The sequence below is a fragment of the Pteropus vampyrus genome, unplaced genomic scaffold, assembly GCF_000151845.1.
Source record: "Pteropus vampyrus isolate Shadow unplaced genomic scaffold, Pvam_2.0 Scaffold148, whole genome shotgun sequence".
Lineage (NCBI taxonomy): Eukaryota > Metazoa > Chordata > Mammalia > Chiroptera > Pteropodidae > Pteropus > Pteropus vampyrus.
This window is the reverse complement of record NW_011888929.1, coordinates 2,466,680-2,479,629: the sequence shown is the minus strand read 5'-3', so window position 1 is coordinate 2,479,629 and position 12,950 is coordinate 2,466,680. Positions and strand designations below refer to the sequence as shown.

The following is a 12,950-nucleotide window of genomic DNA, read 5'->3' as shown; positions in this document are numbered from 1 at the left end:
AGAGACAGACAAATACTGCACTGGTGGTTGTCAGGGGCTAAAGTATATAGGAAAAACAGGGAAAGGTTGGTAAAAGGTACCAACTTTCAGCTATAATATAAACAAGGAATGAGATAACACAAAACATCATGACTACAGTTGATAACACTGCATTATATAATTGAAATTTGCTAAGATTTAAGTTAAATGTTCTCATCAAAAGAAAAAAATATGTGAGGTAATGGATCTATTAATTAACTAGCTGGTGGGACTTCTTTTCACAGTGCCTTCGTATATCAAATCACGTTGCTGATTTACACTTTAAATATCTTAGAATTTTATTTGTCAATTATACCTCAATAAAGCTGAAAAAAAATTTTTAAAGTAAAATTGGATGGTGATGATGGCTGCGCAAACCTGTAAGCATATGAAAAAAACACTGAATTATACATTTTTAAAAGAATGAATTTTATGGCAGTAAACTATATGCCTTGATAATGTTGCTTAAAAAATGAACGGCATTTTAAAAGAAGGCATTCCCACACAATGAAAATCAGCACTCTGAAATAGCATAACATAAATGAAAATAACATACATGGAATTGTACCAATGATTTATGTTGTTTCCTATTTGTAACAAATCATTGGTACAATTTCATTTTCTTGGCAATATCTCTTGTACTTGAACTACTAAATATTATTGTCAATGCTAAAGAGAAAATTCATTCTTTAATACAAATATCAATTCCTTAATTAGCCTGCTATTATTAATCTCATTCTGGCAAATCTACATAATATGCTACTGGCTTTTTCGCTAAGATATTTGTCTTTGTATACAAAATTTCAGAATTGGTTCCAAAACTAAGTGCTTAATGACAACCTAATCACTTCTGCATCTCCAAACATTAGTTTGACACAACTTCCTATAAGTCCAGTCATAAAGGACACTAACGAAAATGTATCATGTATCTGGCTCCAGTGTCCCAAAGATTTGGTATCAACTCTTATGGAGCTAACTTGTCAGGGATAAAAACAGGCGAGTAATCAAATCATCAAAATAAAATGTGACAAAAGCCATGTGTTTTTACAAAATCATAAAATCTCAAATGTTGAAAGGTTCTTAAAAAGAAAGCTAAATTATTCCACAGAAGCAATGGCTTACTCTCACCACAAGCCATGCTCATGATACCAAGCAATGACACATGATCTACAGCTCTCATTTCAACATTAAATATATTGCTCTCCCCATATAAGGTGCACTTGTCCTGGTAAGGTAAAGATTTTGCTTAGAAAAGTCACTTACATCCTTTTTTGAATAAGATATGGTGGTGGTTATTTTCTATAACTCTGGTCTAGTTTTGCTTCTTCGATCCAATATTATCTCAACATTGGATGAGAAAATTAATATTTAATACCAAGTACCATCCATCGTGCTAGACACTTTACATGTTATCTTATTCAATTCTGCAAATATGCATATGAAATAAATATTATTCCAATGTTATAGACAAAGAAAAACCACAAAAGAAGCCAAGTGACTTGCTCACAGCCATGTAGCTGGTCAGTGGCAGAACTGGGTTTGGAAAGCACTGCTCTGCTTCTGAAGTTCAGGCTCTTTCTCCTGTACCAGGCTGGCTGCTGTTAATATTGAATCTTTCATGAACCTACCTAACATTAAAGTGTTATAATGACTCAATATTAAATGTTGCTAGATGATGCTAAACTAGCTACAGAGCAACTGTTGTTTCTCCCAGCCAGATTTAATGTTCAGATCATCAAGTGGGATTAGCTTAAATTAATATATGTTCTGACAGAAGTGCAAAACAAAATCTCAAAAAACCAAGTCTAAGCCATAACCTAAGGACTTAAAATGGGAAGAGTATCTTGCAACTGACTTCTTGCTTCTGCATCCTGTTTCATCCTCTCTCATCTCCTCTCATCGTAGATGTCACCAAATATCACTCTTAGACAGCCTTGAATATCCATAGGATTCTAATTTCCATTAGAATGGTATGAGGAACCAAGGCAATAACGGGAAGAAAAAAGACATGCACCCAACAGAGCTTAAAACTAACAATCCTAGAAGCTTTCACTCACTTGCTCCTATTCTTGTTCAGGGTTATTCAGGATTTGTATTTTCTTTTGTTAACTGCTGAAGCTGGCCTTTTCCAACCCTTGATTCACTTTCCATACTGATCCAAAAATCCAGATTTACTGTTCATTGTTCCCTATTTTCCCCAGCATCAGGGAAGAATTCTCCTTAAGCTCACTCACATATCCCTTAAGAAATGTTTTTTCTTTTCTTTCTTTTTTTTAAATTTTATTTTTTATTTATTTATTTTTTTTTTTTTTTACTGATCCGTTTTGTCTTTAGAGTATCATCCAAATATCCTCTCTTGGTGATTCTGACACCAATTCAATCATATCACCTTCCCTGGATCAAATAGCTACTAGACTCAATTTCATTTTCTCACTGAGCCAACTGAATCTTCCTTCTCAATTCTTAATTAAATGTTCTTTTTTTCCCATAATTCCCTGCTCCCAGACCCTCCAGCAATGCCCTACAGATCTTACCATTTTCTTTTCTCACCTCTCAACCTCTGGGATGATCTCACCTCAAACATAATTACATTTGGAAAACATTTATGCAGCGTAAAAATCTTTTAGGACAGTGCTTTTTCTAAGCCACTGTCTGCTTTCAATGCAGAAACCAATGTGGAAAAAAGATCTCTCATTTGCAGTTTGGCCTGTTATATTCTGTGAAACTGCCCACTTCTGATAAGTGCAAGTTGTGACCATCATTTTTAATAACTTTTATAGACCACTGACCTGAGCCAGCATAACTAAAGCACCAGCTATGTCAATAAAGTCTCTAAATCTATGCTGCCTGTTCATAAACTCTAAATGCCAGTCTAATGCTTTCTTGGTTCCCAAATCATAGATTATTTACTTGTTTAAAAGAAAAAAGCTAAATCAAAACCATGCCACCTTTTCTAATCCTTTCCTACCAAATTGATTTAATTTGCAAGACAAGCCCATGCTTAACATACAATTAAAGTATTTTCACTTCAATAAACTTGTTTCTAAAGAATGATAATAACATTAACAAGAACCTGTTAAAGTCTTGAAAAAAAGCTGAAATTTTTAAAATTATAATGATTCTGCCTAAAGCAAATGAAAATATTGCATTTTTATGCTGTTATGCATTTTTTCCATTGACCTGATGCTATTCCTATTTTTGATGAAAATAGAGTCTGAGACAAATAACTTGTACCTATGCCACTGAAATTCTGAGTCCTGATGCTGACTGCTGTCCCCTGGGTTACCCGGTTTTAACAGTACAACCAGGCCAGGGCAGTTACATATGAAACCTGGTGGGATCGATATTAAAGTGCAAACTTGTAGTCTATTCCCTGGCTCATTCACTCCGCAGACATTCAAAACTCTCCTTCATATCATGCTCTTCTTAGTAAAACATAGATTGGTTCACGGTCAGCAATTACTGAGTGTCTGTGATTCAGAGCTGATTAGAATACAGATATCCTTGGCACCTAGAAGTTTATATTCAAAAGAATAAGTAAAATCTAACAAACAGAAGCACACGGGAATATGCCATGTGACTACGGAGGCATAGACTGGAATGATACATCTACATGTGAAAGAACGTCTTGGATTGCTGACAACACCAGAAACTATACAACCTTGCCTCTGTAGTTTCTGGTGTTGTCAGCAATCCAAGAGCCTTCAGAGGGAGCATGGCCCTGACCTCACCCTGGTTTTGGACTTCTGGCCTCCAGAACTGCGAGAGAACACATTTCTGTTGTTTTAAGCTAGGGGGAAAATGATTTCATATGCACAGAGAGAGAGAGAGGTATTAGTAAAGGCAGAGAAAATCAAATTTAAGATACTGTGGGCATAGAATTGTAGGACTAACCAAATATTAGGATCCCAGTGGAGTACAAAACCTCCAATTTAAAACTGAAGTAGAAGGAAACAGAAAGAGTTAGAAGGGCTCAGATGTTTCTCTCTAAGATGACCAGGTGGATACGAATATAATTGAACAAATGAGAACACAAAAAGAACATGGTGGAGGAGAAAGAAGAACTTTGTTTTGATATATTGAGTCCAAGGTGCCTGCAGCACATCCAGATGGTGGTAGGTAGTAGACTGGTGAAAATCAGACCCAGGGCTCAGAAAAATGAGGTCAGAGCTGGAACCCTGGGAGCGGATGTTATCACACAAGGAAAGCGAACAGTAAAAGGTCTAAGGAGAATCCTTGCATACCAGCAACATTTCAGAGAATAGAGGAAATAACTGAAAATCTAAGAGGAACTCAGCAATATTGCATACAAAGAAAAAGATGCAATGATGAAGCTGGAATCCAAAGAAAGTAAAAATCATGTTAGAAATGATCTCCTAAGGAAAACCATGATTGACAAGCAGTCAGTATAACCTTTTAAAAATTCCTGCCTATGACCTCCTATGTTGACAACATTTTTTCATGAGTATACAGCTTTCCCAAATCTTCTCCAAATAGTGTGCCCCTTAAAAAGTCACCCTTATTATCTCTTATGTTGACAATTTTTAATTGTCCCTCAAATTTTCCGCAACTAACTTTTAAAACAGTTGGAAGCCTAATCTCTTATCCCTTTGATCCTCCAGGGTCACATAATAACTTTTTCATGGAAGACATACAAAGTCTGGTACAAGTTCCAAAACCATATTTAAATTGTTTTCACAACTAATTTTTATTTGCTTCTCCTTGCTAATACCTCCCACCACCACCACCACTACTCCTTTCTTTTTGTAGGGGGAGGGGGGAGCTTATCTTTCATTCAGACATTTTAAGGAATAAGAAAATTACATAAGAGAAAATTAAAATTAAAAAGAGAAAATTCTCACCATAGCAAAGGAAAATCAATTTACATAGCTTCCATCTGAAAAGAGATAATAACACTATACAGAACATTCATTTCTATTAGCAGCTTATCACTCCCCTCCACACACAAACACATGCCAGTTTTCTAAATTAAATCATCACTTTTCCTGTGTACTAAAGAGAGAACCAAAGCTGGGTCTCTCATTTGGATAAGCTCCAGTAGATGTTTACACACAAGGGAACACTATTTGGCTTGTCTATCATATACTAGCAAGCCGTATTGCCGTATAGATTTGTGTGAGGAAATATCACAGAAATTCCATTACTGAGAAATGTGTCTGACTTCCAAATGAAAGGGTGTCATTTTGTGTCTGCCCATTTTTTCCCAGATAAAGCCAAGATCTGGAAGAATACTATCAATGTAGCAAAGTGATGTACATGGTCCTTTTTTCCCAACTTTTTTTCATACCACCTGATACTGTCCTTGACAAAATACAAGAAGCTCTCCATTATACCCAATAATCACCTAAATCAGATAAAGCAACATAAAAAATGTCATATTTTGACATTTTTAAAATACCACTAGGAATGGAGATTTTCACCAGAAATTAAAAAATAAAAAATCTATAATAATTAACATAAAATAATCTAGGCTATTAGTCTTAGCTTAGCCTATGTTCCCACTAAGTTCCATGTAAAAATTATAATTAGACAAATTACTCTCAAATGAAATATTCAAAATCCTAGAAAATTCGGGTTTATATTTTCTTCTTTTATACATACATGCTTCTTCAACAAAGGAAAAAGAAAAACTGGCAGATGATCAGCTGCTAAAATCACATTCCTTACACAGTATTGTACATGTATGTTTTGCCTGTCGTAACACTTTCTTCAGCATTATAACGGGATTCTTGATGATAATATCAGAATACTGCAGATATGGACGATGGCATACTCTGATTAACTGAAACATTGCAGTTAAATGTAATCCTGTAGCGAAAAATCCATATTAACAGAAATATCCAGGCCAAAGACAAAACTGTTAAAATAACAACATTTCTAGTGACTCTCGTTTTATCATCCTGTCCCTTTTCCTTTGCTTCAAGGGCCATTAAGCTTAACAAATATTATGAAAGTCACTCCGCTTATACAAAACCTAGCCATTAAACTCAGAATATGACATCTGCAAAAAGTGAAGCACAGACACCATGCACTAGAGAGCCAAGTGCTCAGCAACTGGTTTGAATTTTCGGAATGAAAGTCAGCAAAAAGCAAGTAGCAAGTCCTTGGTGGAGGAGGCCAGATCCAGTGCGGATACACTATAAGGATTTTTAGGTGCTGGGAAGAGGTTCAGCTGCATAGAGGAAAGAGGAAGACTGGCGGAGCTGCGAGCTGAGACTGGTGGGTGGCAGGTGGAGACACTGGGAGGCCGGCACCTGCCTAGAAGGCTGAAATGAGCAGAAATTACCATCCAGCCAGCAGAGATGGTTGGGCCAGAACAGGTGGCAATCAGCTATGGCAAGAAACAATATTCATAAAAGAGATTCAAGACTAAATACCCGCCTTTCCTTCACTCCTTCTCATCTGTCCATAATAAACATTTCATTGTTGCATAATATTTACTGAATGTGGCTTAATAATCTGAAATTTTTAATCTAATATTTTTCTATAAATCTAGAGAAAAGAGTTGTCACCTTCTATGTATGCATTACTTGAATAAAATTGTACTTGGCACCAAAGCAATACTGAATGTAAGCTTTATTATCATTTTTCTTATGTCATTTGAGTAATGCTTAAGCATCATCAACACAACTTACATTGTGCTCTAAGAAATGTTTATAATTGCAAGGATGTTGGTTAAAGCAGCTTTTCATTGACTTAAAAGTTGAGTAGTTATCTAAGTTTTTTGTACTTTCAGAGTACTTTGATCATAACTGTCATAGGAGGCAGTGCAAAAGCTGGTTGGTTATTGGTAAGCCCTTCTTCTCCACTAGGCAGGAAACATTTTCTGTTCTCTCAGCAACCAATTCCCTGGACTTCTAACAGGACAGCCCCTCAATTAGTACTACCTGCTGAAAAAGGAAAACCAAAGAAATAAAGATTCTTACTGTTAAAAGGCACCTATTAAGCTATTGCAGAGAATCAGGAACGGTAGACGGAAGTACTCAGCCAGCCCAATTTAATTCCACTTTGATGAGCGCCAAGGTTCCCATTTAAATTAACACGAGCATAACTGCTTTTACTTGTACATGTCCCTGAGGCAGAACCTTAAAGCACCACATTCCTAATCTACCAGTTTCTAAAATTAATTACAGTTCATTTGAAAGATACAGTTACTTCTACTCATTTAACTCAAATTCTAAAGACTATAAGAACCAAATAAATGGTTAAAGCAATTCTACATCCAACTTTGATTAGGCTGCCCAGCTAAACAAGCAAAAGGACCCTCTGTGGAACAAGCAGCAGTGTAGCTTTTGCAGGTAAAGGAGAATTTATGAGTTCCATTTTAAATAAAATCTGGGTGCAAATTTAAATACCAAAAAATAGCCTAAAATTAGTTCTCAATAAAAGTTGAAGAATGATCAAGTAACAGCGCAATAACTAGAAAGGCTTTCAAATTTCTTGTCTTTTTTCTTCCCTTTTACTTAACTCCTTCTCTGTGCCACCAAAAACTGGTAGCAAAGTGAGTTCTGAACATACACACAAAATAATGACTGGCTTAAAGTAAAAAAACAAATGAAACCTGGCTAAAGGTTAAGCTGGTGAAACACAGCAAATGGAAGGCAGGTTCCAGGAACACCTCACCCTGTCCAAGACATTTCAATGTAGCCTTTGCATTTATGGTTTTCTTTTACTATAAATGACTGTTTAATCTCCTGATCACCGGAACACCAAGGCAGTGTACTTCAAAATGGGGTCTGTGACCGCTGAGGATAGAAACCTTTAAGAAACTGTGTGCTTCCCTCTTGCTATTCTCTTAATTAACTGCATATTCTACATCGACTTATGAACAACCAACTTCTACCACTCAAATTACATTCCCTTCTTATTTGTGTTATGGATCACTTGTGCCAGGAACTACTGCTTTAAGAACAGAGGCAATATGACCAATAAATAAATAAAGTTTGTGATTGAAAGAAGGCCATCATCAGGGCAAGAGATTTTGAAGAACTACAGTTTCAGTTGGAAAAAAATAGTGAGAAAATGAATCATCAACACACAAGATATTATCAGCAGTCTTTACAGACAGGAAATTTTGTTTCAGCAAAACATCATCATCCATTAGATTAATTAAACATAGTTGAAAAGTTTTCTATTGGTTTCACAGTATCCTTTATATTTAATTTGTAAATCAATTTGCTTTTAAGATTGCACGAATAGACATAAGAATTATAGTTTCATGCTTGGACATATTTATTTAACTACCATAATAAATAATTAAATCTATATTAGAGTCCATTAAGATTATTGTTTCCTATAAAAAGAGCCTGAACACACAAGTTTGAGAAACACTATCCTAAAGGCAGAGGAAACAGTTGACTAGTCTACCTTAGATCAGGAGACCAAAGAGAGACACAGTGATAAGAAAGGAAAGATGGCCCATGTGCTGCAGGGCAGGGTGGAGGAAAGAATGTTGATAAGTTCTCTCCACCCAAACAACTCAATTCAATGAGTATAATTCAATTTCCATCTATTCTTTTTTTTCTTTTTTCTCTTATCTTCTTTTGGGGAAGGAGGGGTAGTTTGTCATTTTTGCAAAGACAAAGTTCTACTTAAAAATGGTTTTTTGAATTCAAAAGACTAGCACCTGTTAAAGAACAAAGTTCATAGAATAACATTTGATGAAAATGGTGATTTTGAGTCATAAGGCATAAACTAAAACCTGATTCACCCGAATCAAATATCCTTGATTATCACTCACCAAACATCTATAAGGCTTGTAACAAAATGAACAAGCAATGTTAGTAGTGAGATTTTTATAGATGTTCTCTAATTTTACAGGAAAGGTAGGACCCAGAGAGTTTAAATTACTTACCAATAATCATACAGCATTTAACAGCGCCAGAACCTAAATGCAGGTGTATGTTAATCCACTTAATTAACTGTCATCCGTTTTCTCAAAGTGGAAGTAAATATGAAATTCGATAATTCATTTAAAAATATATATGTATATTCAAGAAACATGTTCTCAAGATTTCTCCATTTATGAATGAAAGAACAAACCTATAAGAATGGAAATCACCTGATTTTTGCAAAGCTAGATTTAAAAAATCATAATAAAGTATATAATATTACTAGTAAAATAATGTACATTTCAGAGTTTTTATTCCAGTTATGTATTTTCAACCTTTGAAACGCTAAAATTGATCTTCAGCCGCATGAGGAGAAATGTCATTTGTAGACAATCTGGCATCTCTAGCAAGAGTAGGCTCAGCATTTAGCACTCTGAGATGGGGAAACTTTTTGAAGAGGCATCCTGCTCTTTAAGAGGCAAAGAGGCTAGTTCTAAGACGTCAAGCAGGATTTGCAAACCAGAAGAAGAGTTCACATTTGTGTATACACAGGATAGAAATAATTGCAGATAAACTATATTTTTCATAAATTAGTAAATATTGCTATAAGTGTAGCCTCAAATACAGAAATTAAGTGAATGTGAGCATAAAACATATTTTCTTTACCCCGGTCAAGTAACATAAGAGAAAAGTAAATGTTCTAGCATTTGGGATGGTTAAAATAAAAAAGGATTTGGGAGCACACTAATTTCAATACATTTTGCTAAGCTCCATCCTTACTATTACTAACACATGGTTCAAAATACACAGCAGATGTTGTCTGTTTCAGGCACACACACATCCCCACCATGTTGTTACTGAGCCTGCACTTGACATATACAATGCTTCCCCTACATTTGTCCTGGGGATTGCTAGATCACTCAAAGGCCTCTTCACCCTGTGAAAATACTTGACTCATCCAGCCATGTGACCAGAGATTCCAGGGCTTCTTTCAGTGGCTAAAAGCATTCTGAAGAATCTGTTAGTAGCAAATACATCCTGGAAGAGGTAACATGTTAAGCTTTATCATTTAGTCACTCAATTATCTATCTACAAGAAAAACTCTGGAATTTCTTTTACTGTCCACCTTAGGTCTTATTATTTAAAAGTGAAGATCCAGATCAAGAAGTATGTGGACAGGAGGTGGGAGAAGCCCCTTTACTTTCTACAGAGGATCATCAGAATTTCGGATTGGCCTTTAGTCCCTGAACTCTCACCTTCAGTGACTTGACCAATACCAGATTTACAAAGCAAATGAAAAATTAAGATGCACAAAAACTTGTAAAGAGATAAAATCCACTGATGTCAAGCTGTCTTCGATCATCTTACCAAGTGGCAAAACTACAAATGCATATTTGAAAAAAAAAAAAAAAACCCTCAATGATGGTATCCAATGAAGAGCCACTGATATAAGAAATTAACTATCCACACAAAAAATTAATTATATTCTTTGACTATCTCTAAATAAATTAGCTTCGTTTTATCATTAAGACAAACTTTTGAATCCTTCCTTAAGGCCTTTAAGTGTTCAAACTCGACACAGTAAAATTACAAAAAAAAAAAAAAGTCCCCAACATTTTTCCAGGAACGTTATACAAAAAGATGACATTTTACACCTTTTGTCAGGATACATTCCAGCGTCCAGTAGAGAAGTAACTAAGAACACCCAAGAACAAACTTTGTTGGCCACCAGCAGGGGAGCTCTTCAACTTAGTCCCCAAACCCATTCAAACAAAAGAAGCTCCGTCTCCTCCATCCCACTCCCCAGACCCGCGCCCCGCGGGGATACTCCAGATCCCCGCTCCCTCTCCACCCTCCCTCGCCAGCTCTACTTACTCCTCAACGCCCCGATGAGCAGAGAGCCGTCCTTAATGAGCTCTTTGATGAACTTGTTGGTTCGCTCCAGCTCAATCTCGTGACACTGCAGGCGCTCCCTGAAATCCGGACTGTCTAAGTAGGAATCGCTGAACTCCAGAGTAGGGAGCCCCATGGTACAGGCACTGCCAGCGGCCGCCGGGGACACGTCTGGGTCAGCGGTCAGGGCGGGGACAGCCGGCGACTGCGGCGGGCGCTGGGGACCCGCGATCGCGGAGAACGCGCCGGGAAGGGAGGGGACTGCGCCAAAGGAATGGGCCCCGCGCGCCCCGCCGCCTGCGCGGGGCTCCCGCGCGCGGCACGCGGACGCCTCGGAGCTCAGTCTTCCCCGACCGCGAGGCGGGCGCAGACACCGGGGGTGGGCCGCGGCACAGGGCCGTTCAGGGTGTTGTCATCGCGGCGCATTGTCGCCGCGAGCAGGAGGCGGCGGAGCTACGGGCCGCGGCCGCAGCAGGAAAGTTTCCTCGCGGCGCGCAGACACTTCCGGCAGCTCCGGCAGCTCCGCGCTCCTACTCTCTTGACAGTCGTCTGCGCTGTGAGCCAGCCGCGCTCAGCCACCGCTCGGGCCGGGCCGGGCCGGGCCGGGGAAACCCACCCCCTCGGCGGACGCAGGCTCAGAGAGCTCGCAGATCCGGCCCCGGCTCCGAGACCCTCCTCCTGCCTCCGCGCTCCCACCCCGCGCCACCCCGCCCCTTCTTCCATCTACCCTTCTGCCCCCACCCTCTGTGTCCTGCACTTCGCTCCCAGGCTCTGCGCCGCCGCGGCCGGGCTGCGCTCCTGCCTTCTCCCGCGGCGTTAACTCTGTCCCCTCCCGGGCGCCTGGCTCCTTGTAGCCCCCGGTGACACGTTGAGGTCCTCCACGCCACAAGTTTCCCAAACTCCCACCATACCTCCTCTACCCCTCCTCCTCACTACCCGCTCCCTAGAATTGTCTGGGAGAGAAATCAGCGTTAACTTTCCCTAAAGTTTAAGATAACATTTTGAAGCCTGGTTGAACGATGCTACTTTCTAGCGTTAGTTTAGATTTTACTTCACACGCGTCCACTGAATGATTATAAATTCCAGGTTGTAAAGCTTTCCTGTCTGTTTCCCACCGCTCACTTCATTGATCCAAGGAAGTCAGAGTTTTATATTCAAAACAAAACAAACAAAAAGCTTCACAGGCCGTGGGCTGTTTATTGTTGTTTTTCCAAGTGGCTGTGAAGGTGGGAACACTGTAGGTCATTCTCATCACCCAAATACCCATTTCCTACTTAGCCGTTCCTATGTCTCGGAGAATACCTATTAGCCTCACAATACTACATAGCACCTGGAAAGAATTGCCCTACAAGCATGGAGATTTTTAAATTGTTGAAGTTGGCTGGAGTTCTAAACGAATAGTTAGTTCCCACCAAGAGGCAGTTCCCCCTCCTCTGGTAGAGGATCACCTAATAAATTTCTGTTCTCTCCAAACCAGGACACAAAAGAAACTGCTGCTTTACATCCAGTCCTGCCATCATCTATAGGATTTCTGAGAACCCAGTTATTTTCCTTCAAGATCTGCTTTTAATTTTTGTTTTCATTGCTTTGTCCATTTGAACCATCTGTTAAAAAAAAAAAAAAACTCTTGTACAGATCACGGGAAAAATTGCATTAAAGTGCTTTACATTTTTACCAATTAAGTTTCAGAAATTGTTAAGACTTTTAGTTTCAAATGGCTTTTTGAAAAAAAGTACACATGAACATTAAAAATAGCACATAATCCTTAAACTAAGACAGATAAGATGATGGCTTTGATTTAAATTCTTCTGAGCCACAGAAATTAGACTTAAAAATCTTCCACCCATATCTACATCATGAGATCTCAAAATATTGACAGAATGGCCAGTCACCATTACGGTTATTTTTTCAAGTGTTTAACTTGTCAGTTAAATACTCCTCATTTGGGTAGGTGGGGTGTAGGGAAATAATACTATTATTTGTCAGTTAATGGAGTGACAGAAGCAAGCAGCAGTGGGGCTGTTTTTCACCTGAGGTGATTTCACCTTTATTCATCACACAGCCAAAAGACCAAAAACCAGTCAGTCCAAACAGATAGTTTCCTTTCAACTTTTGCCATGTTGCTGTTCCAAGCAACTAAACCCAATGCCAACTACTGAGATATGAAACAGGATAAAATATAACAAT

At 38.4% G+C, this 12,950-nt stretch overlaps 1 protein-coding gene across 2 annotated transcripts in view; it reads right to left on the bottom strand.

Annotated features, from left to right (window-relative positions):
• ARHGAP42 (Rho GTPase activating protein 42) overlaps positions 1 to 11,445 on the bottom strand; it is a 241,876-nt gene extending 230,431 nt beyond the window's left edge. For both annotated transcript variants that reach the window (XM_011369414.2, XM_023536120.1), the window contains exon 1: positions 10,746 to 11,445. In XM_011369414.2, the coding sequence (XP_011367716.1) occupies positions 10,746 to 10,899 (154 nt within the window). In that variant the 5' untranslated portion in view covers positions 10,900 to 11,445. The remainder of the gene's footprint in view (positions 1 to 10,745) is intronic.
• Positions 11,446 to 12,950: the final 1,505 nt, after the last annotated feature.